We start from the raw sequence: 25,384 nt of genomic DNA on the forward strand, positions 1-25,384 counted from the left end.
CCAATCCAGAGACGGCGGGTTCGATTCCCGTTCCAGTCGGGAAGATTTTATCGACTCCCTGGACATAGTGTATCATTGTACTTGCCTCACAATATACAAATTCATGCAATGTCAGGCAAAGAAAGCCCTTCAATTAATAACTGTGAAAGTGCTCAAAGAACACGAAGCGAGGCAGGCCAAGTCCCAGTGGGGACGTCGAGCCATAAAGAAGAAGAAGAACCATCAAAAGTTGCTGAAACCCCCAAAACTGAGGCCCTCATATAATGATTATGAACGTGATTACTCTTCTGATATTGAAAAAACAACTGTCTTTATCCTAAGAATGAACAGGGGCTTCAAGGGGGTTCAGATTAGTGTTCCTGAATTTCAAGCCTTTTCAGTGGTGTTTCAGAACGATTCAGGGAACTTCAGGGGCGTACCTGAACACCTATGAAACTCCATGAATCCCTCTGAAACGCCACTGAATACCTCGTATTGTATCTGAATTCCCTTGTAGCATTTTTGAAAGCTTCTGAAGCCTCTGCTAAAAAACGCCTCCAAAATCTTTTTGCACCCCTCGCAACGCTCCTGGATTTCCTTGATACCCTGCTTTATCACTATGAATACTCTCAAACTCCCTAAATCCCGAAATCCTCTGAAACCTCTTAAGACCTTCCTAAAACGCCTCTTTGAAACCTCTTTGGACCCATCAAAATCCCTTGCGTTCCTTGTGTAACCCGATCAAGAATCCCTTCTTTTTCATTCGCAGTACGTATGTAGTTGTGAAGAAATGATTGTTCGATAGAGCGCACTGTAAAAAGTTTCAAGTATTAAGAAATTTCTTTAGCGATTTGTTTCAAACACGATACCAGACATTGATTGGAAATTCCGCCACCCGTTAGTGCCAGATACTTCTGATACCTCCTGAATGCCCCGTGAAACTAAGATCCTCCTGAAACTCCTTGCAAGGCATTGAAACGCCTTGAAACGCTTTGAAACGCCACTGGAGACGGGGACCTCTTGACGGACGGACGAGAGGTAATTGAAAGATGGAAGCAGCACTTCGATGAGCGCTAGAATGACATGGAGAATGAAGGCACGGGAGACAAAGGAAACGGAGGAAACGGAGGTCAGTGCAGTAGTGGACGGAAATGATCCATCTCCCAGTCCAAGCGAAGTTAACCATCTAATACCCAAATTTTCGATTTTGATTCAAACATGTTTTGGAAGATGATCCTTTTTTCTTTAATTTGTGAATTTTGTTTTTGAGCATTCCTACAATTTTATATTTTTCCTGGAAGCCTATTTCGTATACCGATTTTCTAAGACGAAAACATTTTGAGATTTTATGATTTTTGTTAAAATATTATTATTTTTATTAATTTTTCGTGGAAAATTAAAAACAATACATCTCGCGACGTAAGCATCAATTTTTGATGCAAACATGTGATGTCGTTCTTATCGTCCATCTTCATTGATCAAATTGTTGTGGAGTACTGGATCACTTTGCTCATGTCTTTGAACGATTTGATTTACCGTATCAAAAAACTATCAGATTTCCGAATATATCATCTTCTAAATATTGTGCACCGTGACTTTGACGTTTGTTGACCTTATTGCTTACGATTCAGATTTAAAAAAAACGATTCAGACTTAAAAAAGCTTTCGGACTTTCTGATGTTGCCAGCTTTTATGGGTGGTTTGGTTTAATTCAAAATATGGGGTTCATGAGCGTGGGAGAGTGTGCTGAGTTATGACTTGATGACAGCACGGTGGCACCCCTCCAGGAGGTCCTGCTGGGATTTCACAGGAATTCCATACGTAATTCCTCCTAGAAGTTCTTCGCGGTTTCTCCTCAAATTAGTTCCGGGACTACTCCAGGAGTTTTATGAGGGATTTACGGTGAGTTCTTGATGATTCTATGGGGTTCTTCAAATAGATTCCTCCGACATTCCTTAAGAGATTCGTTCTGTGATTCCTACAAGAGCTCATGCCGAGATTTCTCCAGAAAGTACTCCCGAGATTCTTCCACAGACTCTTTCTGGGATTTCTTAAGAAATTTCTGAATTCCTATATCCTCCTACATTCTCCATAAAGTTTTTCTGGGAATGTCTTCAGAAGTTTTTTTTTTGACTTCCAGAAGGTATTTCTTGACATTTTACTAGGGATTCTTTTCGGAATTCCTCCAAGTTTCTCTCGGGGACTGCTTCAGGAATTCGTTCAAAGATCGTCCAGAAACTTTTTCCAAATTTTTTTCAGGGATTCCTTCCAGGAATTCTATGCGAGATTCCTCCTGGAGTTTCTTCTGGGATTTCATCCGGATTTCTTTTTAAGATCCTTCCTGGAATCCTACAAGGACTTCTTTTAGTATCCATCCAAAAACTTTTTCGGATTTTTTCCTGGTGCTCCTTCCGGGATTCTTTCAAGAACTACTGCTGGGATTGCTTTATTTATTTATGAGTTCTCATCAACAGACAAGTATTGTCCCAATGATGGTATTAAAACAAAACTAACAAAAAGTAAAACTAAGCACTAATGTAGAAATACACAAACATTAATCAAAATTAGGTTCTACGTTCTAAGAAGAAACTTGAAAAGCGTCGGCGTAAAGTGTCTCGATTAATGTGGTAGTCGAACAGAGAGGATACTTGGTTGAATAACCTATGCATGCCCACAATCCCGTCGTTCGAGCTGTAATCCGATCGACGAAATGGTATTCTGAGCGTATTGTTGTTCCGTAGCGCCCGAGGTTGAACGTAAAGATCGATCTGCTCAAGGATAGCGCTGCAGTCAATTCGGCCTTGCAACAAATCTGCCACCAGCAGTGCTCTTGACGTATCTCTGCGAATTCGAAGCGGTTCCAGATCAATCAATCGGCAGCGGCTTTCGTAGCTTGGCAGACGCAAAGGGTTTAACCAAGGTAACCTGCGCAACGCATATCGTAGGAAGCGTCGTTGGATGGATTCGATTCTTTCAGCCGAATTGTTGTAATATGGATTCCAGACAACTGAACAGTAATCCAGAATCGGACGAACCAGAGAGCAGTACAAAGACTTAAGGCAGTTAATGTCTGTAAAGTCTTTCGTTATTCGAAAAATGAAACCTAATGCGCTAGATGCCTTATTCACAACATAGGAGATGTGTAGTTTGTACGTTAGCTGGGAATCCAGAACAACTCCCAAATCCTTCACCTGAGTAGCGCGTTCGATAGTTGTGCCTGCAAGTTTGTAGTCGAAGCGGATTGGTTTCTTCCTCCGGGAAAACGTGATCGTTGAGCATTTAGCCGGATTAACTACCATACGATTCGTGCTGCACCAGTTTGCAAAGGTGTGCAGTTGTTCTTGCAAAGAGTGGCAGTCATGGATCGAGCGGATTCGCAGGAACATTTTGAGATCGTCAGCATATGACAAGCGAGGTCCTTCGAGCAATGAGTTCGCGTCGTTGAAGTATAACAGAAATATGAGAGGTCCTAGGTGGCTTCCCTGAGGGATGCCCGATGTCGCAGGAAATTTCCTGGAGTGCACGTCGCCGAGGGTGACTATTAATTGGCGATCAGAAAGGTAGGATCGAAACCAATCTAGGAGACTTCCTCCCACCCCAAGTCTTTGAAGTTTTGCAATAGCGATAGCATGGTTCAATTTGACGAAGGCTGCGGATAGATCTGTGTAGATGACGTCGGTTTGTAACCCCTCTCTCATGGTTTGCATGACGTAAGAAGTGAGACACAGAAGGTTGGTAGTGGTTGAACGTCCGGTCATGAAACCGTGTTGGTCATCACTCAAGTAGTGTTTGCAGTGGGAAAGCAGCGGTTTCATTATAATCAGTTCAAATATCAATTTCTTGATTTTGCTTTGGCTGACCAAGCCATGTGGGAAATTACACTGTTGAAAATGCTTTGACATCCATGTGCACAACAGAACATGTGCTCGATGAACAAATTGAGATTTGAAATTATGAAAAGAAATCCACGTACTCCGGTGAGACTCGAACTCACGACTCCCAATTCGCTAGACGGGCGCTTCTATTCCTTCAAGCTACGGAGTCACTCGACTATCTCCGTCGCCAGCAGGCCTAGAACTGAACTCGATTCCACAATCGCACATGGTTATCTTCCAACCAATAAGTGATTGGAAGGCAGTGCCCGAAGCTCTCGACAATTAAAAATAACTTCCTCTCCCGCTTTGACATACATGTGCACAACAGACAATGTGTTAGATGTTCATCTAATCCCATCCGAAGGGGGTTTGGATTGTGAAAAGAAGATAACCATGTGCGATTGTGGAATCGAGTTCAGTTCTAGGCCTGCTGGCGACGGAGATAGTCGAGTGACTCCGTAGCTTGAAGGAATAGAAGCGCCCGTCTAGCGAATTGGGAGTCGTGAGTTCGAGTCTCACCGGAGTACGTGGATTTCTTTTCATAATTTCAAATCTCAATTTGTTCATCGAGCACATGTTCTGTTGTGCACATGGATGTCAAAGCATTTTCAACAGTGCAGTTCAAATAGTTTAGAAACAGCACTCAAGTTAGTGATCCCTCGGTAGTTATCAATGTCTCGCTTACTCCCTTTTTTATGAACGGGGAACATGTGAGCTATTTTCCAGCAGGACGGAAAAGTGACGCGGGAGATAGATGTTTGGAACAGGAAAAGCAACGGTGTTAGCAGGCTAGAAATGTGCCTCTTTAGTAGAGCTGACGGGACGCCATCCAGCCCAGGATTAAAGGATTGTTTCAGCTGCGAAGCGGCAGTAGATCTCAGCATTGATATCAAAAGCGCCCAATGTTCCACCATAAACAGGGACGTTGTTAGCAGCAGTAGAAATGTGGTTGTCCGTTAGGTTTTCATTTGAGAAAATGCCAGCGAACTTGTTCGAGAACATGCGACAAATATCCTGGGTAGTAGAAGCAACTTCACCGTTCCACTTCATAGAAGAAGGGAGACCGCCATCCTTGCGTTGTTGATTTACATGCCGCCAAAACAATTTAGGATTAAGTTTCAGCTTCCTCTGGATTGCATGATGATATCGGGAAAAGCATTGTCGACTCGCTCGCTTATACTCGTGGTTGAGCCTTTGGTAGTGATACTTCAGGGAAAACGTACGATGTTTAGTGAATTGTCGCAAGGCAGCTCTCTTGATGGTCTTCAACTTTTTCAGTTCCCTGGAGCACCACGGAGGGTCCGCGCATTGTTGATGCACTCGTTTGGGGACGTGTCTGTCAATAACATATAACAGTACGTGCGAGAAGGTTAGAGCGGTCCTCTCAAGGTCGGTAGCATCGAGTATCGTAGCCCAGCCGATGCTGTTCAGCAGTTCCGATACACTATTGTGGTCAGCTTTACGGAAATCATATGATAAGGTACCCCGGAGCAAGTGAGAATCCGGGGCAAGTGAGACCTACAGCTATAATTTTTTTATTTTTTATTTTTAAGGCAAACATTCTTCATAGAAAACATAGGTATTACAACAACGGATTCTTTGAATTCAAAAATTGTTATTGTTCTCACCATAAAGAGACCATATATGTTATTGTTGTTCATATGTAATTTTCAATTCACTAAGTGAGATTAACGTACTCTACTACATTCGTCGTTTAAAAATAGAATAACAAATAAAGTAAAACTTTTTCAGTTTCAGGATAATATTTGGAGTGCTTGCAAATTATTTTAAGCGAAAAAGCTGTAATTTATTTTCATTTATTACCTTTTGTTAACTGCTCTCACTTACCTCAGTGCATTTCAGCATCTGGGGCAAGTGAGACCTATGAGAGTAAACAAACACAATTTCATAGTTTGATCTCGCTTTCTTCAGCCTAAGTCGAAATTCACAAAAGTGAAGTAAAAACCGGCGCCTTAAGTAATCAATCGTTGAATTATACTTAATTACTTCTATTCTGATGATGAAGCTATTGTTTAAAATGGTGAAGTCTTTGATAGAACATATTTTTTTTCGAAATTATCTATTTTTTCATATTTTAGTTCAAGCAAATTCTATTATTTTTTTTCGTTTTTCGCTGCATAATGAGTTTTTCTGAATGTTAAGGAACCGGAAAAAAAGGATCACAAAATTGGAAAACGACTTATTTGGAGTTTACGATTTAAAAATCTTTATTTAATGATCGTAATATTATGTAAGGGAAAACATAACATCTGTAAATGTTGAAAAACCTTCTGGCGAGACTCATCAACTATGTAATATGAAAAGTAAGTTTGGAAATCTTTCGGCATTTAACCGCTTTTTGTATAAATAAAATCAATTTGTTTTGCACGAGCTGCTAGAGTTTAATCATTTTTTTCTCAGTGATTCGTTATTATATGTATTACGTAATTTATGCACGATACCACAAAACCTTTCCAACATAAATCGCTAAACATAGTTATTCGCATAACATATTTATAATTTATGCTACCTTACATATATGCAGCAATTATATTGAGCCATTATTACAAAAAAAACGAATAGGTCTCACTTGCCCCGTGATACGGTGTAAATGAAGATCTGTTCCACTTTTCATAATATGCATAACATACAGAATTTAAAAATTTTGAAACAGTTTTAATGCCCATTACTAAGAAGAAATATACCAACAATGTCTTTTAGAACCATTGGAATTATAAAATTGTTTATGTTTAGAATTTTTTGGCTTGACAAAACCAAACTAGCATTTTTTTAGGTCCCACTTGCCCCGGGGTACCTTACTGATTCAGGCAGATCAATGAAATCATTATCCAAACTATCCGGAATGGAAACGAGTAACGGAGGGTGATGAGGAACAAGCTTTACCAAGGGCGCAGGAACCACAGAGATATACGGAGCGATGTCTTGGGCGCTAACAAAGCAAAGATCCAGGCTGCGGAGATTCTCATTCAAGACGTGGTTGTTCTGGGATAATGTTTCGGCACTGTAACTATCAAGGAGATTGAGAGCCGCCGGGTGGAAGACGGATCGCTCTGCATCAGGATAAAGAAAACCGCTGTGAGAGGGCTTCCAGGAAACACTAGCTAAATTGAAATCACCAAAAACGGCGATCTCATCTGACGGGGCAGCGTTTTCTAAAACAGTTGACACGGAGCGACAATGGGCTTCGACGAGTTCGATATCTTGGGTTCGATCGGGAGGGAAATACACCTAAATACCTCTCGGGATTCCTACGGTAATTTTACCGGAAACTTCTTCCGGTATTGCTCTATGAACCTCTTCCGGGATGCTTCCTGGAACTACTTTCAGGATTCTTTCGGGAACTGCTTCCGGGAGCTCCATCAAGGATTTCTCCGGGATTTTTTTTGGGCTTCTGTCAGGAGCTGCTTCTGGAATTTCTTCAGGAACTCCTTCGTGGATTTCTTCGAAAACTTCTTCCGAGTTTCCTTTTCAAACTCTTTCTCGTGAAACTTATTCCAGGATGTTCTTCTGATTTTTTTTTTAAGAAACTCCCAACAAACATTGTTGTTATACAAGAGTGGAACAAACCACTCTTAAGCAAATTTTAGCTTAAGAAACTGTTAGTCAGATAGTTGTGTTCATGGGCGGCCTCCAGGATTTCATCAGGAACTCTTTCCACGATTCATCTGAACTCTTTTCTGGTTTCCTCCAAGGATTTCCTTGTGGAAACACTCCAGCAAGTTCCTTCTGTTTTCTTTAGAAGCTATTAGGAGAATCTTGGATGGAATTCCATGAGGATTCCCGGAACTCCATGAGAACTCCCGGAAGAAATTCCTTGAAGTGCCAGAAGGAATCCTGAAAGGAGTTCCTGAAATAGAACCAGCTAGGAATCTCAGAAAAAAACTCCTGGAAGGAACTCAAAGGAACCCCAAAAACGAATCTCAGATGAAGCTCCCTCAGGAATCACAGAAGGAAATCCTAGAGGGATCCTGGAAAAAAGTGGAGAAACCACGGAAAGAATTCCTGGAAGTATCTCAGGAAAAATTGCTGGGGTAATCTTGGAAGGAGTATTCAAGGGAAAATCGGGAGGAATAAAAAAAAAAACAGGAGTGAACTCCTAAAACAATCTCAGAAATCTCAAGCAAATCAAGAAAAATCCCTGGAACAATTCCTTCAGTACTTCCTGGAGAAATCCTGGTAAGAGCTCTTGAAGGAATCCCAGACGGAACCTCTTTAAGAATCTCAGAAGAAATTCCTGGAAGAACCTCCCCATAGGGAACTTCTGAAGGTATCCTAAGCAAATTTTCGAAAGAATCTTATCAACAAGTTCTGGAATAAATTTGTGGAGAAACCGCGAAAGATTCCTGGGATTCGTGTAGAATCCCTAAAGGACCTCCTGGAGAGGTGCCACCGTGCCGCCATTAAGTTTTAAATCGGCACACTTTCCCAGGCTCGTAAACCTGTACTCGTAACTCGTACTTTGAACTAAATTAAATCACCCATAGGGCACTGCACTGTTTTGATTTTGTATGGGGTTTTGACGATTCTTGGCCTTGTTGTTTACATAATTTCTGTGAGAGTGAAAGAGAAGGAGAGAATATTATGCAGTGCCCTATGGCACCCGTCAAAGATCTAAGCAACCACGGCTTGAAATGTTCTATAATAGAAGCCTAACTTTACAAAACACCGTATGTAACAATCGCATTGATCCGAGAAAATCTCCTCCAAAATTTTGAATTTTTCTATGAAATCGTAACTAGTGTTTTCATCCCTACAAAGCATCAGACCGATTAATTGTATAACATAGAACTCAAATGAGGGATCTGGTATTAATTTTTGGATGATTTTCGTTTAAATAAGTGAAACTGTTAGATAGGGTATTTTCTCTTTCGTTTGGTACATACGGTATTTGTGGTACATTATTGACTCTGAAGATGGTATTGAAATCCGCATCTGCGTTGTGCTGTCAGCAATTGAACTATGGTCACATGCATCATACACTTGGTAGAAATACGCAGTGGCGGGAAAGCGGTACTCACTGTGGTTCCTTAAAGCTCTAGAAAAAGGTGACACCAAAAGATCGTATGTCGCAATTTGCTATGATACCATCAAAATGGTAGATAGGGTGTTGTGGTATTACTACCCTATGTAACAAAAATACTGGTTCCAATATACTGTTACATAAGGTGTTTTAAAGTTAAATTGTTTTAAACTTTTGGAATGCTAATTAATGAGAAGAAGAAACTCTACACATAGATTCCGTATCACTGTATGCATTTGCATCAAAACCTCGATTTGTTTACATTTGCGACATACGGTGTTTTGTAAAGTTAAGCTTGCATTTATGATTTTATTGTTTTCTTCACGCAGCGGTGACGAGAGGGACGATTGCCAGCCCTGATTCTTTAGAAGAAACTGTGGTCAAGAAATATGCACCCCCGTATTAAATGTATTATGTACAAGGCGGTTATTAGACCAGTAGTCATATACGTTGTCCATGCTCGAAAAGGACAGTGGGCAAGATTGGAGATTATTTGATTTATGTACAATAATTACACTAGTTTACAGCATTTTTGAACTCGGTAAGCTGATGATCATTTTTGGTGTAGAATCATGCCCTGAGTTCGAAAACGCGAAGGAAAAAAATTACTGTAGAGCGGAATTTTTTTCGACTTTCCATACAAGGTTGATGATTTGAAATCGATTTTTGTTCTATTTTTAAGCAACGTCGCTCATTTCACACATCTCATTCTCCGTAATCAATGCTCCGATTGAGCTGAAAATTTTACTGTAACTCGCCTACATGTGATATGTCAAATAAACGTCGAGAGAGAATTTTTAAGTTGTTTTTTTCTTATTGAAAAAAATACATTTCTTCAAAAAATTTTGAGAATTTTGCTAAAATTTAAGAAGATCGTCCCTAAAACTCGCCAATATCTTGAATTTCATCAATCTGACGCAAAACCTGTATTCGAATGATCGAATGGTATTGTATTCAGCTTTTAATTTATGGAAAAAGATTTAAAATTGGTTGAGCAAAACGCAATATATTTGAATTTTAGTAAATTATATATTTTGAAAAGTTGCAAAACTCGATATTGAGCTAAAACTCAAAAACTGTTCTACTTTAAAAATTTTGAAGGTCGGTTTCGAAATCAGCACTAAATTGTGCTTCAAAAATTTTGGTCGTTGACAGAAGTTCACGACTTTCGTTTTATTTTGTAAACTTGTGTTATCTATGCACCGCAAATTTATTTTTTTTGCAAAAACTTTGCCTCGGGAACAAATACTGCTAAAACAATGTTGCCAAATGGTGCTGTGAGCTCTATTATTGAGTACTAGTGCTATATACAAAGGCTTTTTGTTCGATTGGTGAAAAGATAAGTAGCCCCTTTTGTTTTTTTTGTTTTGAGGTTGGAACTAACACGCGATCAGAGGTAGGTTTTTTCAATTTGTACTTGCAAAGCCCTCCATCCAAAGATGGATGGAACCGGTGATCCTCCGGATCCACCAGGGGACGCGCTTGATAAGATGGAAGTGGCCCATACTGACAAACTCCCGCATGGAGTGGACAATATGCGCAGCACTCCAGAGGCACCGCGAGTAAGGGTATACCCTGAAAGTGCCAGAGGACCATACACGGTTTTCTTTCGAAAAATCGACAAGCCTCTTAACCTTCTGCTAATTTCAGCCGAATTGCACCAAAGGTTCAAAACGGTTAAAGAAATCAAGCAAGTTGAGCTTCGCAAAATTCGCGTTACAATGTCCGATCGTAACGAAGCAAACGAAGTGGTTATTCTTCCTCGTTTCAGAGGGCTGTACAGAGTTTACATTCCGTCCGCGGAAGTTGAAATTGACGGTGTTGTCTACGACGAAATGATCTCTCCTAAGGAAGTCTTGCAATATGGCCAGGGAAAGTTCATTAATCCTCAGCTTCCGATGCTTCCTGTGTTGGAATGCGAAAGACTCGCTATGCGCGAAGAAGTAGCATCTAATGAAGCCTCTTTTACACCATCGAACGCTATGCGAGTAACTTTTGCAGGTACAGCTTTACCTGATCTACTCTGCATAAACGGAGCTCTGCTCAATGTCCGTCTTTACTCACCGAAGGTCATGTTATGCCGAAAGTGTGGTCGACTTGGCCACACCAGTAAGTATTGCTCTTCAAAACCCCGTTGCGTGCAATGTGGAGATCAGCATGACGTGTCTGCTTGTGAAAAAGCAAACAACACTGTCCAGAAATGCCTTCTTTGTAACGAAATACACGATTCCATCAAAAACTGCCAAAATTATCAAGCGAAGAGGAAAGAACATAAGAAAATTCTACAAAACCGTAGCAAATCGTCGTATGAAGCGTTGGTCCAACAGGTTAGTCCTCGGTTTGAGTCAGAAAATGTTTTCGAACCACTGTGTCATCAGAAAGATGATGAACATGGGGATGGGGAAAGCTCCTTCGGAAGTTTTCGACCGCCGATGAGAAAGAGAAAGAGAGATTTCAAAGGGAAGTCAGATTCTCCAAAAAGCGATATGACTAGGAAAGACAAGCGAACTGAACCACCGAGTACAGCCGGTCATCAGCAAGCACATAGCTCACAGGATCCGTTCCCCCCTCTACCACGCGGATCAGATATTCCAGGGTTCCGAAGAATTGAAACTCAAAACATTGAGCAATTGCCACGTGTTTCTGGACAAAACATTTCAGAATTGATTAAAACCATATGCAAGTTTCTGAGCATCGATCAGTTCTGGATAGATATGATCGAAAAGTTAGTCCCTTTATTGACTGCCCTCTGGAACAAATTCTCTCCCTCATCGACGCCCCTTGAAACCCCTGCGCAGAACTAATGGACTCTAGTAGTACTTCCACAAAATCTTTGAAAATTCTACAGTGGAACGCGCACAGTGTCATCCCGAAGTTAGATCGTCTAAAAGCCCTGTTGTCAAAAAACAACATAGATATATTTTGCATTTGCGAAACTTGGTTGGTTGAGGAAAAATTTTTCAGTGTACCTTTTTATAACATACTTCGAAAAGACTGCCAGCAGCCTTATGGCGGAGTCATGATTGGAATACGAAACGGTATTGAATTCAAATCGATCAGCGTTCCTACGTCAGGTAGTGTAGAGTGTGTAGGAGTTTCTGTGAAAGTTAATGATAAATTTGTTGCAATTTTGTCGACATACATTCCTCCGAATGGTCGGTGTACTCTTGCAGATTTGCAGAACAGTCTTTCGCAAATTAAAGAACCATGTTTTTTGTTGGGCGACTTGAATGCACATGGAATTTCATGGGGAAGTCTCAGAGACAATGCAAGAGCTAATATTTTATATGATATAATTGACGAATACCAGATGTCTATATTGAATGACGGGTCACATACCAGAATAGCGTGCCCACCAAATGTGTCAAGTTGCGTTGATATATCCCTATGTTCTAACTCCCTGGCTTTGTATTGCTCTTGGAAGGTGGTGGATGATCCCAATGATAGCGACCATCTGCCAATAATTACAGAATACACTCCAACAATTGCTACGGATACTCTCACAGAAGATTTCATTTTCGACATGACAAAAAATATCGACTGGAATAAATTTAGAGACTTGTTATCAGTAGAACTATCTTCACAGAAAAATCTTGATCCCGTGAAAACCAGATACGAAAACTTTTCCAACGCCCTTATACGATGCCTGATGCAGTCTCAGACTAAACGATTTAAATCGGGGAAAAATAAGATTCGTGATCCTACATTTTGGTGGGACAGAGAATGTTCGCAAAAACTCGAAGAGAAATCCAACGCGTTCAAAATATTCCGTTCCACGGGTTTAAGAGAACATTATTTTGAATACAAGAAAACTGAAGCGGCTTTCACAAGAACGACCAAGAGTAAAAAACGTAACTATTGGAAGAACTTTGTCGAATCTTTAGATAAAGATGTATCACTTTCTACACTCTGGTCTATTGCCAGAAAGATGAGAAATTGCAAAACCCGTACTGAATCTATGACAGAGTATTCAGAACAATGGATTGATCAGTTTGTGGAAAAAGTTTGCCCACCGTACGTCCCAACAAATGTTAAATATTTTTCTAATAGTCGAGCCGAAATATTCGGGAATCTGGGTACACCGTTGAGTTTATATGAACACACTTAGATTTTGTGTCGTTGTTCGGTAATTTTTTCTACCGAAAACATCCTGTAAACCAAAATAGTACCGAAATATCGGTAAAACGAACATACTGTACCGAAAAACCTTAAAACAAAACCAAGAAAAAATATTTATTGGCCATCTTTTACCGAAATCGTCATTTTATTTAACGAAAATCTGTGAATCGTCCAGATTCACCGTAGACTGTAATTTTTTTACCGAACTCCTGTACTGCAAAGCAACGCTTTACCGAACGAACGGTAGGCTAGAATTTCAGGTGGCAGCCATATTTGTTTGTTTTAGACGTGCGCACGAGTCGGTCTCGGGTTTTCAAAAGTTTAAAAGTTTTTGTGCAAATTTTGTGAAAATGGAGGAAGTTTTGGAAAAACTACAGCAACAGGATGCGCGACTGGTACCTCTTTTCCGTAAGTATATTGATTCCAGCTACAATACAATGTTTATTTTATAGGGCTCCATAAAGTGTTTTCATTGTGGGGTAGAAGTGCCAAATTACGTTACCGGCTTACAACGCCACATAAGTGAGCATATCCGGAAAAGGGAACTAAATCCTTCTCTGGTGTATTTTGATTGCACCTATAAGCAATGCGGTTCCCGGTATGGAAGTTTTCACACGCTCAAACGGCATATTATAGTTAAACGTTCCGCCGAAAATTCTAAATCCATTCGAAATAATGATGCTACACATCAATCAGTTTTGCATTCGGAAAATTCGATCCCGGAAGAAACAACTCCTCCGGAAGACGCGGCTTCGGAAACATCTGAGAATTTGGACCCGAAAATAACATTTGACGAAATTTAAAAAATCATCAACCTTAGTATTTGTAGAATTACCCACGATGTCGGTGTGCCACAATCAAAAGTGACAGAATTCACAAAAATGTGCGACTCTGTTATCAACAACGTCCTGGAATACGTAGAGTCATCCGTCCTGGTATTTCTCAGGTCTCAAAATATAATGTTTACTTCTGAACAAATTGCCTCGCTTCGCAATTTGTTTCGATTGGAAAAACTATTCGATGAGGTTAGCACTTTTCAAAAACAGTCGAGATTTCTTGAAAAGCTATCTGTACCGGCTCCAACCTCCAAGGATATTTTGCTAAGCCGCCGAGAAGATGTTCGTCACATCAATTCTATACCCAAAAAAATTTTGGTCAATGAAACAGCGTCTTACATCAGTATTATAGACACATTGAAGCTGATATTTCGTAATCCTCAAAATCGGCGTCTTCTTGAAAAGGAAAATGACCAGTCGGAAAATACCCCATGCGTAACAGAATACAGTACTTTCAAATCAGGAGAGACGTTTAAAACGAAAGATCTTTTTCGAAGTTTTCCCAATTGCGTTCGTATCAGTATCTATCAAGATGAAGTTGAGCTCGGCAATGCCCTGAGCTCGAGAGCAGGGATCAACAAAGTGTCGAACTTTAGCTTCAAGATACAAAATTTCCCGGATAAGTGGAACAGTTCCACAAGAACTGTTTTTCCTTTGCTGTACTGTACCACGATTGATGTTAAGAAGAACGGATATGGCAGAATCTTGAAACCTCTCATTACCGACCTTAAAGCGCTGGAAGATGGAGTGGAAGTGTATTATGGTTCGGAAAAATTTGTCCTAAAGGCCGTTATGACCATTTTCTGTGGTGACACACTGGCAGTACACGACGTGTTCGGTTATCTTAGCCCAAGCGCGAATTATTTTTGCCGAATTTGTCAAATTTCTAGAAATCAGTTCCATTCAGACCCGTCAGAAGGACACGCAATAAGAGATAAGAATTGGTATACCACTAATCTTGAATTGGTTCAGCAAGGTTCAATTGCTCCTAAGGAATGTGGGCTTAAAGTTACTGGTACACCTTTCAACAGTTTACAACATTTCCATGTTACTGAAAATTTCGCGCTGGATGGAATGCATGACCTGGCAGAGGGTATCGTACCGCTAACGATCCAGTTAGTTTTGTCCTATTATTACAAACAAAAAGAACGAAAAATTACTGCAAAAATACTGAATAATAAGATCAGCACCTTCTGCTATGGATTCAATGACCGCTGCAACAAGCCGTCCCCCAATTTTACCGAGGAAATGCTTTCGCAGCCTAAAAATCATAAATTGAGGCAGACTTCTGCTCAAAATCTTCTTCTATTGCGCGTGCTTCCGTTCCTGATTCGTGAATATGTTCCAGAAGAATGCGAATACATGAAGCTCATAGGACATCTCATCAACATTGTACGAATAATAATGTCTCCAGTGGTTTCGGAAAATTTGCTGTTTCAACTCGAGGAGCATGTTGAATTTTTTGAGCAAATATTTTGTTCGAAATTTGACCGAAGAATCAACAAACTGCATCATTTGAGACACTATGTTCTGTGCATAAGAAAAAGCGGATCAATGAAACAGTTCAACTGTCTGCAATTCGAGCAAACTAATAAAATTGGGAAAAACCAGGCAGCCACATGCAAAAACTTCAAAAACATCTGCTCAAGCCTAGGTAAGAGGCAGTGCTTCCGCATGATCATCAACATTCTTGATAATCCTTTCTGTGATAACATAAAATACATCTCTGCTAAACTTGCAAATCCTGAAGAATGTCTCAGCAATTCATATCTAGATCAAAGTAATGAGACAGTTTTGCTGCCAAAATCGATACTGGTCAATGGCATTCAACTTCGTCCAAATCTGATAATTGCACTAAAGATCCATTCCAATAACTTGTTTCCGTCCTATGGAATAATCCGAGAGCTTGTGGTTGTAGATGACCAAATATATATATTGATCCGAAAATGTTCTACGACTTGGTACGATGAGTACTTCCAAGCTTATGAAGTAACTGTAACAGCTGAAGACGAATTGCTATCTATAGAGGATTGTTTCATACATACCACGTATTCGTTTTGGTCTACACCCAACGATCCGAAAAAATACATATCGCGACGTTTCTATAATCGGGATTACTAGGTATATTTCCATAAGAATTCATCTATTGCTCAATTGATTACATTTTCGACAAAATATATTTTTCAGAAAAAGAAGAAATTGACGATATGCAGACATTTTTGGCATTGAATGAACGAGACTTTAGTAGAATGAGCTTGACAACGAAAATGATCAAAATAATCGAGAAACTACAAACGGAATCCAGAACTGAGGCAGATGACACCCTTTACGAAGAATTCATTGAAGAAGAGGCCGATGCAACCGATGAGAACTCTCAAATTGAAGCAGTGATTGATCCAAACAACCCTTATCAGGGCATCAGCCTAGAGCAGGTAAGTTTTTATCTTACTGACCTGGAAAGTCCAATCCAATAAAATCCCCCTTCACAACTGCCCCATTTACAATTGGCCAACCATAGTATCTTAGAGATTCAAAATGATAATGTTTTTTGCTTCTTCTACCGTTTATCTGTGGTGCTGTTCACTTGATGCACATGGAGACTTACCCCACGCGATTTGATTTTTCCCACTAACGTCAACAAAATCACGACTTATAAAACAAAAGCTTTCTGAAATTGATAACAAACTACTTCAACAGGTGATTCACATCGATCGGATCTTCGAGAGAACCGTTGAAGGTGCTGCCATCCTGGAACTGTTGCGGGAAGGAACACGCGTTACGGAAACGGATTTCAAACGCATAAATAATTTGATTTGCGATTGTCTAAAATCACTTTTTGGATGGTAAGTAATCCACTGTTTTATTATTATTCATCAATTAACTCACTTTCATTTTCTGAACATAAAGCCGTCCGACCAACTTCCACAAAAATCAACTTGCTGTCTCTCTGGTAAAATCGTATCCCATCCTCGGAGCTTCGAGCACGGAAACACCACAGGTAACATATTGAGCCTTGTTAGTCGATGTGCATGCATCATTGAATGATATTCCTTTGCAGGCATTATGGTTCCACGCACATGCACGCGGAACAAATCGTCATGCTGGTCGTATCCACTATCGCATGGAGTACTTGGCAAGGCAATCTGGAGAACGGGTAATCAAGCGCCGCCGGATCGAATCTAGTGCCCCGTCAGAGAACGTTCCACTGGTTGTTGAACCTTGCTCCGCGGATATCCAAACACTGGTAAGCCTGTAATGTTATCGGACATCATGAATTAAAAACTCATTATTTGTGTTGCACTATTTTTTCAGATTGAAGAACTGAAATTTATCGTACCGAACCAAGCAAACAGATCGCGAGTGATTGAGTTGTGGGCTGCGACATTCGGCGACCGCCAGACTTTTCGTAATGAAAACAGGTTGAGCGAATACTTTCAAGATTTTCCAGTATTTTCAGCATACAACGGAGAACTGGTGAGTGAATTTTCAATCAGCAAAACAGAGCAGAATACGTAAACAGACGGTCCTGTTGTTTATACTTTTGAACTTTGCATTTGACATTTTCGGGTTGCTACGCTATGAGCCTCTGTACGAATTTGCCCTGTCCTGCTCACTCCCACAGAAAATTTGAAAACAGCGCGCACAGTAAAAGTCACATTTGACTTTTACTGTGCGCGCTGTTTTCAAATTTTCTGTGGGAGTGAGCAGTACACCAGATTCGTGCAGAGGCTCATACGTTTGACGTTGCTCAAAGCATCGTTCTGGCCAAGTCAAAAGTCCCGTAGGCAATCACTATATTTATAGTTTGGCGAATATAATTTCTACTTCAGGTGGTATTTATTTAACAGCTAATCGGAGCCAATTAATGCCGTCGTGGTAGCTATGAGTCCCGATGCACACTAGAGTCAGTCTAGTTAGAGTCTGGCGGACTGTCACTTTCGACCGGAGCCAATCGAGCATGACGATGTTCGATTGGCTCCGGTCGAAAGTGACAGTCCGCCAGACTTTAACTAGACAGACTCTAATGCACACGAGCGTTAGGTGCCAGCCAGAGTGGACGCGTCACGCGGCGCGGCGCGGTGCAATGCGGCATTTGACAGGTCGCGCGTCGACGCGCGGCAGAACTCCGTTCATTGGAATACAAGGAAAACAATCATAACATGCCAGAGTGCGCGCGGAACGATGCGAAGCGGAAAGCGTTTAGCAGCGCGACGCACGACAAAACAGTGCATGCACTGTTTTTGATGCGGAAGTCACGCGGTTCGCGCGGAGAATTTTGTATTTTTGTGTGGATTTCATCCGTTTTTACCAAACCGTTTTTACCAAACGGTAATGACGAGCACACAAATGTTTTCAAATTTACCATGGCAAAACGTGATCATCGACCAACAAACGCTTCTTGTGTACGTTTTGTTTCCTTACTTATCAACCGGTTCGATAGCCGAGTGGTAGCGTGCGGGCTTGGTGATCTCAAGGTTCTTGGTTCGAATCCGGCTGCCAACAGACACTTTTTTTAATTGTAAATCGGGTCCATGGTAGAATTGAAAACATAAATCTGTTGAGATGAAACGAAAATCAGTCTGCACAAATCAAGTGGCGTTGTGCATTTAAGTTGACCCTCAGAATAGTAATTGCAACTGCAAGCTGCCTTTCAGTGTAACGTTAATTTTACGAAATTGTTTTTCAAATGTATTCAAATGTGAATATAAAAAATATTAACATGAATAATACCACATGTTTATTATACGGTGGCGTCTCGTAACCTCACTTTTCACCTATTATGCGAAACAAAATCAGTAATTTCTTCAAATTTATGACTACAGACTTAACGGAAATAATCGAAATCTCTGTCATTCTACACCCATTACAAGCAGAGCTTTCACATTAGCCCTACCCATGTTTCATGCACAAAAAGGGTTGATACCCTCTCGTTTATTTTACTATCTCAAAGTATTCTACTAGGGTGTAAGCTTAAAAACAGTTTCAAAATAAAAATACACTATTTTTGAGTTAACAAACTTGTTCCATTGCCTTGCTGTTTAAAAATAAACCAAGGGGCGCCATTTTTTACGTATACAACCCTGTGGTAACTCTGACTACAAGCTCACTTGTTCATAAAATTTCAAAATTTGTACCTGTAGGACGGGTAGATTTGAGGTTAGGGAATCACCATTGTCCCAAATGTATATCTCTTCTGAATCATCTGGAGTAAATAGCATTTGAGGGTAAATTTAGATAAATGATTTATTTTTAATTTTAGGTTGAGCACAATAATCACATATCTCTTGGAAATTTTTCATCAGATAACATGTACTCATGTGCAAAGGTGACGGAAATTATGAAAACTTTTCAGTTTACTTTACGAACAGACGCGTTGCACCGCGTTCACTCTGGCTATCAAGCCGCGTTGGAAACCGCGTCAAAAACGCGCCTCACCGCGTCGCGCCGCGTGACGCGTCCACTCTGGCCGCAGCCTTAATTTACGTTGCGTGAATTCACGCGGCGTCGACGCAGCCTCCTTGTAAGAAATGCGTTGGCATTATGTACTGCAAACTGTTGCAGTGCAGTAGCGTGGCGTTAAGGTGTGCATCCTCCCATTTGATTGCGGACACGTGCTCGTGTGTATCGGCTATGAATTTATTTATGCATCTGTTGTGATATGATGTCATGCTCGATTGGCCCCAATACAATCGAACACATGTCGAATTTTATTCGCCAGACTATAGATGAAATGACTGTATAAGCTGTTTAATAAAGTCTATCTGATAGGTAAATAGATCTATCAAAGCCATAATCAAAGTCTAGTGACTGTAATCACGGAGTGTAATTGTGATTCTATTTATCTTTCTATTAACAGGTCAGTATTGATTATGCCAAGATGAAGCCCTCAGCTGCTCCTTTTATTGAAATCTGGGAACAAATGGAGCCAAAAGTTTTGAAGCAGCATGAACACCTTTACAAGGAAATCAGAGCAGGTATATCAGCATTTATGTTTTTTTTTATGAATTCAACTGATAAAATGTAATTATAGATTTTATTCGTGCGTTGTCGATCATCCGATTGAAGAATCCTTCAAGAGGATCCAAAAGGAAGCAAGATAGCACTGCGCGAAAGTTGAATCCACTATCGGGCATCATTGAATGGATCAAGGTATTTTTTTTCAAAACAATTAAATTAAAATTATAAGCAAATTGTTATTATTTTAAAATAGGTGGAAGACGACCTGCCCATGACAGAATCGGTAGCTCCGGTTTTGTTCGTCAGGGGTGAACCGATGCAAGCGAGCCGTGACTGTGTCCTCCGATGGAATCAGTGGATTATTCCAGTGGCACAAGACGTGAAGACTGCATTCAAGCTGCTTGTGGAGTCGTTTACGGTGCTCAACGTTTCACCAGCGCCAACGGATAAACAGTTCTTTCTGTTCATGAACGGAGCGGTTTGCCAGACAGAAACATTGAGCACTACAGGAGCAAAATTCTTGCATTCGCTCGACTAAATGTTCATAATTGTTTTTTTTTTTTATATTTATGGACAAATTCATGAATTCTCTAAGCATGTCCAAACGAAAGATGATTTTGTTAATAAAAGATCAGAACTGAAATGACTACATTTTATTAAATTCCAAGTAATTTTATTTTTATTGACAACCCTATTCCATTAAAAAGCCTTCCAAAATAAACAATATGTTCGGTAATGGAATTCACAATCTGTTCGGTAACCATTCACGAACTATTTCGGTAAATTTTGACAGTTCCGTTTCAATCTACGTTACGGATCGTTCGGTAACCATTCACGAACTTTTTCGGTAAATTTTGACAGTTCTGTTTCATTCTACGTTACGGATCGTTCGGTGAATCTATACTTTACCGAACGCATTACCGAACGCTCAGCGGTTGAGATTTCGGTAAAAAAATTACCGAAGTCGGTGATATTTTCTTGCTGTGAACTTGATATGGCACTATCTTCGTCCAACAATACTGCTCCTGGCTTGGATAAAATCAAAATGGCTGTCCTTAAAAATCTACCGGAAGTTGCAAGAGAAGCTCTACTACAAATTTTTAATGATCTTTTAGAACAAAACGTTTGCCCAGAGGACTGGAGGCAAATCAAAGTTGTCAGCATACAAAAACCAGGAAAGAATCTATCTTTACCTGAGTCTTACCGCCCGATTTGTTTACTATCGTGTATTCGAAAACTGTTGGAAAGAATGTTGTTGAACCGGCTCGAGCTGTGGGCCGAAAAACAAAACGTTTTCTCGGAAACGCAGTACGGATTTCGTAAAGGAAGAGGAACCAGGGATTGCTTGGCTTTACTTGCATCGAATGCACAATTAAGCATCAACAAAAAACAGGAGTGTGCTTCAGTTTTTCTTGATATTTCTGGGGCATACGATTCCATCGTTGTTAACATTCTAGTTGATAAGATGGATAAACTTGGTTTGCCCACCAAACTAGTTAACTTTTTGAGTAATCTTTTGTCCTTCAAAGTAATGAAATTTTACAACATAAATTCTTTACAAACAGTCCGCTACAGCTACTTCGGGATTCCGCAGGGATCCTGTTTAAGTCCTTTTCTATATAACATTTACACAAATGACATTGATCGAGTTTTACCCAACGGTTGTGTTTTATATCAATTTGCTGATGACGCGGTGTTAAGTATTTCAGGAAAAGATAGAGCTGTAATCGAGCATTTTATGCAACAATCACTCAACCGTATTGAGGATTGGGCATCCGAAAACGGACTTACTTTTTCCGTGGAGAAAACTAAATCTATACTATTTACAAATAAACGCAACCCGCCTAATCTTGAACTATCTTTGTATGGCGAAAAGATTGAAAACGTAACTGAACATAAATACTTAGGTATTTGGTTCGACTACAAAATGACCTGGAAGGCTCAGATAACATACCTCCAAAAAGTTTGTTCGAAGAGAATTAACTTTTTGAGAACCATAACTGGAACGTGGTGGGGTGCACACCCAAATGACATGCTAATGCTTTATAAAACAACCATACTATCTGTTCTGGAGTACGGATGCTTTACCTTTGGATCCGCGTGTAATACACATCTACACAAATTGGAGAAAATACAATATCGATGTTTGAGAATATGCATAGGTTTAATGCACTCTACACATACAAAATCAGTAGAAGTCATAGCTGGAATAGTGTCTCTACAGACCCGATTTTTTGAACTCAATTGCCGATTCTTGATTAAGACCATAGCAGAGAAGCACCCGGTAGTTGATATCTTGGATGATCTTTTTGAAATCAACCCGTCCAGTAGATTATTATCTGCCTACCGTTATTGTATCACGATAGATATAAAAAATCCTCCGACAACAAGAAATTTCTCTTTTGGTATCGAAACTCACTCTTTTAAACCTGATATAGACGAATCGCTGTTAACAGAGCTTAAAAACATTCCAACGCATCATCTAAATAGGGTGGCTCAGAATATCTTTCAACATAAAATTGCTACGGAAAATAAACAAAGCATCTTCTACACGGATGGTTCTCGTATAGATGGAACGGCGGGATTTGGGGTATATAATGAGAATATCAGCTATTTTTTCGGCATGCAAGAACCATGCACAGTGTTTTCCGCGGAAATTACTGCCATACTATTCACATTAAAGCTAATCCAGAAACTTCCTCCTGCGAAGTACACTATATGTTCTGATAGCCTTAGTGCCTTAAGAGCACTACAGTTAAATCAGATTCGTGGTAGTACGAACCAAACAGTATTACTAATAAAGGAAGTAATCATATCCTTGATCGCTCAAGGATTTGGAATTAAACTTCTTTGGATACCAGCACACAGCAATATATACGGTAATGATCAAGCGGATAATTTAGCAAAGCTTGGGGCTAGGAGAGGAATGGTATTCCAACATGGAACAGAAATCAGAGAATATTCATATTTCATACGGGAACATATCACCGAAGATTGGCAACTTTCGTGGGACAGAAGTGACATGGGACGTTGGTGCTACTCTATTATACCTCGAGTATCTAAAAATCCTTGGTTCAAGAACTTGGAAACAGAACTTGGAAGTAGAATGTTTATTAAAACGTTCTCAAGAATAATGTCTAATCACTATGGCTTAAAGAGTCATCTGTATCGTATAAACCTAACTGATTCTAATATGTGTGAGTGTGGAGTTTCATATGAAGATTTTGACCACGTGTTATGGTCATGCGAACGGTACGCTGAAAAAAGAGAAAAACTCAAAAACGATTTACGAAACATGGGAAAAAATGAACACCCGACAATAAGAGACATTTTGGGCTGCAAGGACTTCAAAATGCTACAACTAATCCACGTGTTTATCTCGGAAAATAAGATTAGAATTTGATCAACTAAAAATGTAATCTACATTTGCAGAAAATCTGGACAACGCAAATCCCGAAGACAACTGTAGAGCCAATCCGGAGAACCTCATTTATGTTTTAGCTTTAAGAAAAAAAAAAAAAAAAAAATATGAAAATTTAAACAAGTCGAATCACGGCTCAGTTATGGTTTTACACCGGGAGAGCCAATAGTTTTAAGTTTGTGTGTATGTTATAGTTGTAATTGTAATTGTTGCTGAATAAAAAAAAAAAAAAAAAAATGTTGCCAATAATTATGAATTACAAAAAAAAAAAAAACAATTATTGTATAATACTCACTGTGCGGCGGCGTCAGCGTCAGCGACGAAACCGACGGCATGTGTGGAAAGGACAGCGGCGAGTGCGGCGGCCTCGGCGGACCACCACCGTCCGATTGGTTAAAGAACGGCGGAAAATTTAACGTCGGGCTATGCAGAAAATCCTTTGGACCCAGCCGACCATCTTTGGGACCACCTGGTCCGGACATCGAACCAGGACCAGAGCTACCATCACGGTTGGACCCGTTGCCCATGCCGGTGTTGTTTCCGTTGTTGTTCTTACTGCTACTGCTGTTGTTGTTCTCGCCGTCTGGTGTTAGACCCGGAGGTCGAAGCTGCGGCGACGATCTATGATGCGAGAGATGCGCCAAAGGGTGCTGATGGGCGGCCAGAGCCAGGTCCATGTGGTCTAAAAAATGGGGCCCGTCGTCGTCACCGAGTCGATCGTCGTCGCGATCCTCCAGTTTGACTCGTTTATCGTGGTGGGATAGACTGGATGGAGGGTTGTTGTTCAGATGAAACGAAGGCGGAGGCGAGAGCGAGCTCATCGAGCGCACCAGTGCCGAGCGATTCAGGTGCCGGATGTCTTTTAGCGAGAGTCGACCGATCGTTGATTCTGGAGGGCTGTCTTTTAGGCTTGAGGGGTCCGATAACCGAGAGCTTGTGTCTTTGTTCGAGTTGGTAGAGTTGTTTCCGCTGCTGGAGCTACTACTTGAGGAGGAGGATTTCTTCATGCACAGATTTTCGGGACCATCCATTCCGGAAAGGGTAGCCGTCGATGCGGTCGAGTTGTTTTTGCTTTCTTTTTCGTTGTCTTCGTCTTTGCTTGGCGTTTTGTGGGGGCTGGAGTCTTTTTTGTGTTCGCTATCGCTTCTCCGAATGACTTCCTTGAGATCGTCATCCTCGTCTTCCTGTTCTTCGTCATCTTCCCGATCGATTTCGTTGTCTTCGTCATCCTTGTCGTCGATGCTTGGAGGGACGGGGCTGGTGGGTTTACTGCTGAGGTCCTGTGGGGCACAGTCGCCTGATCGGCGTCTCGGGCGAGCTTGCTTTCGACGAGGCATTGGAGACGTGCAGAGATCCGGATTGGGTAGATTGAGAGCAGGGTCGGCGAACACCTGTGGTGGCAGCAGGAGTTTTGGAGTACTGGCACTTAGCATGCTCGTTGCCGTAGAGTTTGGATGCGGGTGGCGAGTGTGGTGGTGGCCGAAGTTTGGCGACGGTAATGATGGAGAAGTTGGCGATATCAGTGAGGAGTCCAGTAGGCTGAAGTCTTCCGGAGACTGCGCTGGGGTTGGTGTGTTTCCTGCTACAGGGTGATCTACTAGTCCTCGGACTTGTAAGGATTCTCCGGCTTGGATCAGTACTGAGAGCCGTTCCTGAGGAACGCTGATCTCGCCTCGATACATAAAATCTACTATCGCTTGCACGACCCATCCGCGGAAGTCTTTTAGCACTATCACAGGATGCTTACAGGGGGTTTCGGAGAACACCCGTTGAAAGAACGGCGAACACGCCGACAGGACGACCTTATGCGCCCGAATGCTCGTCTCGGCACAGACCAGCGTGACATCGACGAGGGTTTTGGTCTGCAGTAGGGTGTCGAACGCCCGCAGGATGTGGTTCTGGTGGTTGTTCCACCGAAGGCTGTAATGCTCCTGATCCGTCATGATTTCAAACTTTTCTTTCATCTGATCTCTAGTCTAGCAGCTGCATGCGCGACAGTTGGGGGGTAGGTCTCTTGTCAGAAGACGATGATGTTGTTCTGTCTGCAACGAGAGGAAAAGAGAAAACCGTTTTACAATGGCGTGAAATCGATCAATGGCAGTAATGTATCGCGTTAGTCGAGGAAATGAAAACAAATTGGATAATGACTTTAGGT

General features: G+C 40.9%; 2 protein-coding genes across 3 annotated transcripts in view; one reads left to right on the top strand and one right to left on the bottom strand.

Moving 5' to 3' along the window:
• LOC134290799 (protein jim lovell-like) overlaps positions 1–25,384 on the bottom strand; it is an 81,014-nt gene that overhangs the window by 12,088 nt on the left and 43,542 nt on the right. The window contains exon 2 of the mRNA XM_062858000.1: positions 23,525–25,271. Coding sequence (XP_062713984.1) covers positions 23,525–25,193 — 1,669 coding nt within the window. The 5' untranslated portion in view covers positions 25,194–25,271. The remainder of the gene's footprint in view (positions 1–23,524; positions 25,272–25,384) is intronic.
• Positions 13,896–20,355, top strand: LOC109403469 (uncharacterized). Of its 2 annotated transcripts, XM_029867680.2 has the most exons (9): positions 15,835–15,971; positions 16,038–16,282; positions 16,548–16,693; positions 16,758–16,848; positions 16,909–17,094; positions 17,163–17,324; positions 19,708–19,825; positions 19,882–20,000; positions 20,062–20,355. In XM_029867680.2, exons 2-9 carry the CDS (start codon positions 16,058–16,060, stop codon positions 20,344–20,346), a joined length of 1,332 nt encoding a protein of 443 aa, XP_029723540.2. In that variant the 5' UTR covers positions 15,835–15,971; positions 16,038–16,057; the 3' UTR covers positions 20,347–20,355. The 2 variants fall into 2 exon arrangements, with proteins under 2 accessions (XP_029723538.2, XP_029723540.2); XM_029867678.2 differs by lacking the exons at positions 17,163–17,324; positions 19,708–19,825; positions 19,882–20,000; positions 20,062–20,355 and having other exon boundaries at positions 13,896–15,971; positions 16,038–17,093.

The sequence above is a fragment of the Aedes albopictus genome, chromosome 3 (genome assembly GCF_035046485.1).
Source record: "Aedes albopictus strain Foshan chromosome 3, AalbF5, whole genome shotgun sequence".
NCBI classification, from domain to species: Eukaryota; Metazoa; Arthropoda; class Insecta; order Diptera; family Culicidae; genus Aedes; species Aedes albopictus.

Coding starts and splice junctions, on each gene's coding strand:
- LOC109403469 (XM_029867678.2), top strand. CDS start 13,896: ATGTGCGACTCTGTTATCAACAACGTCCTGGAATACGTAGAGTCATCC.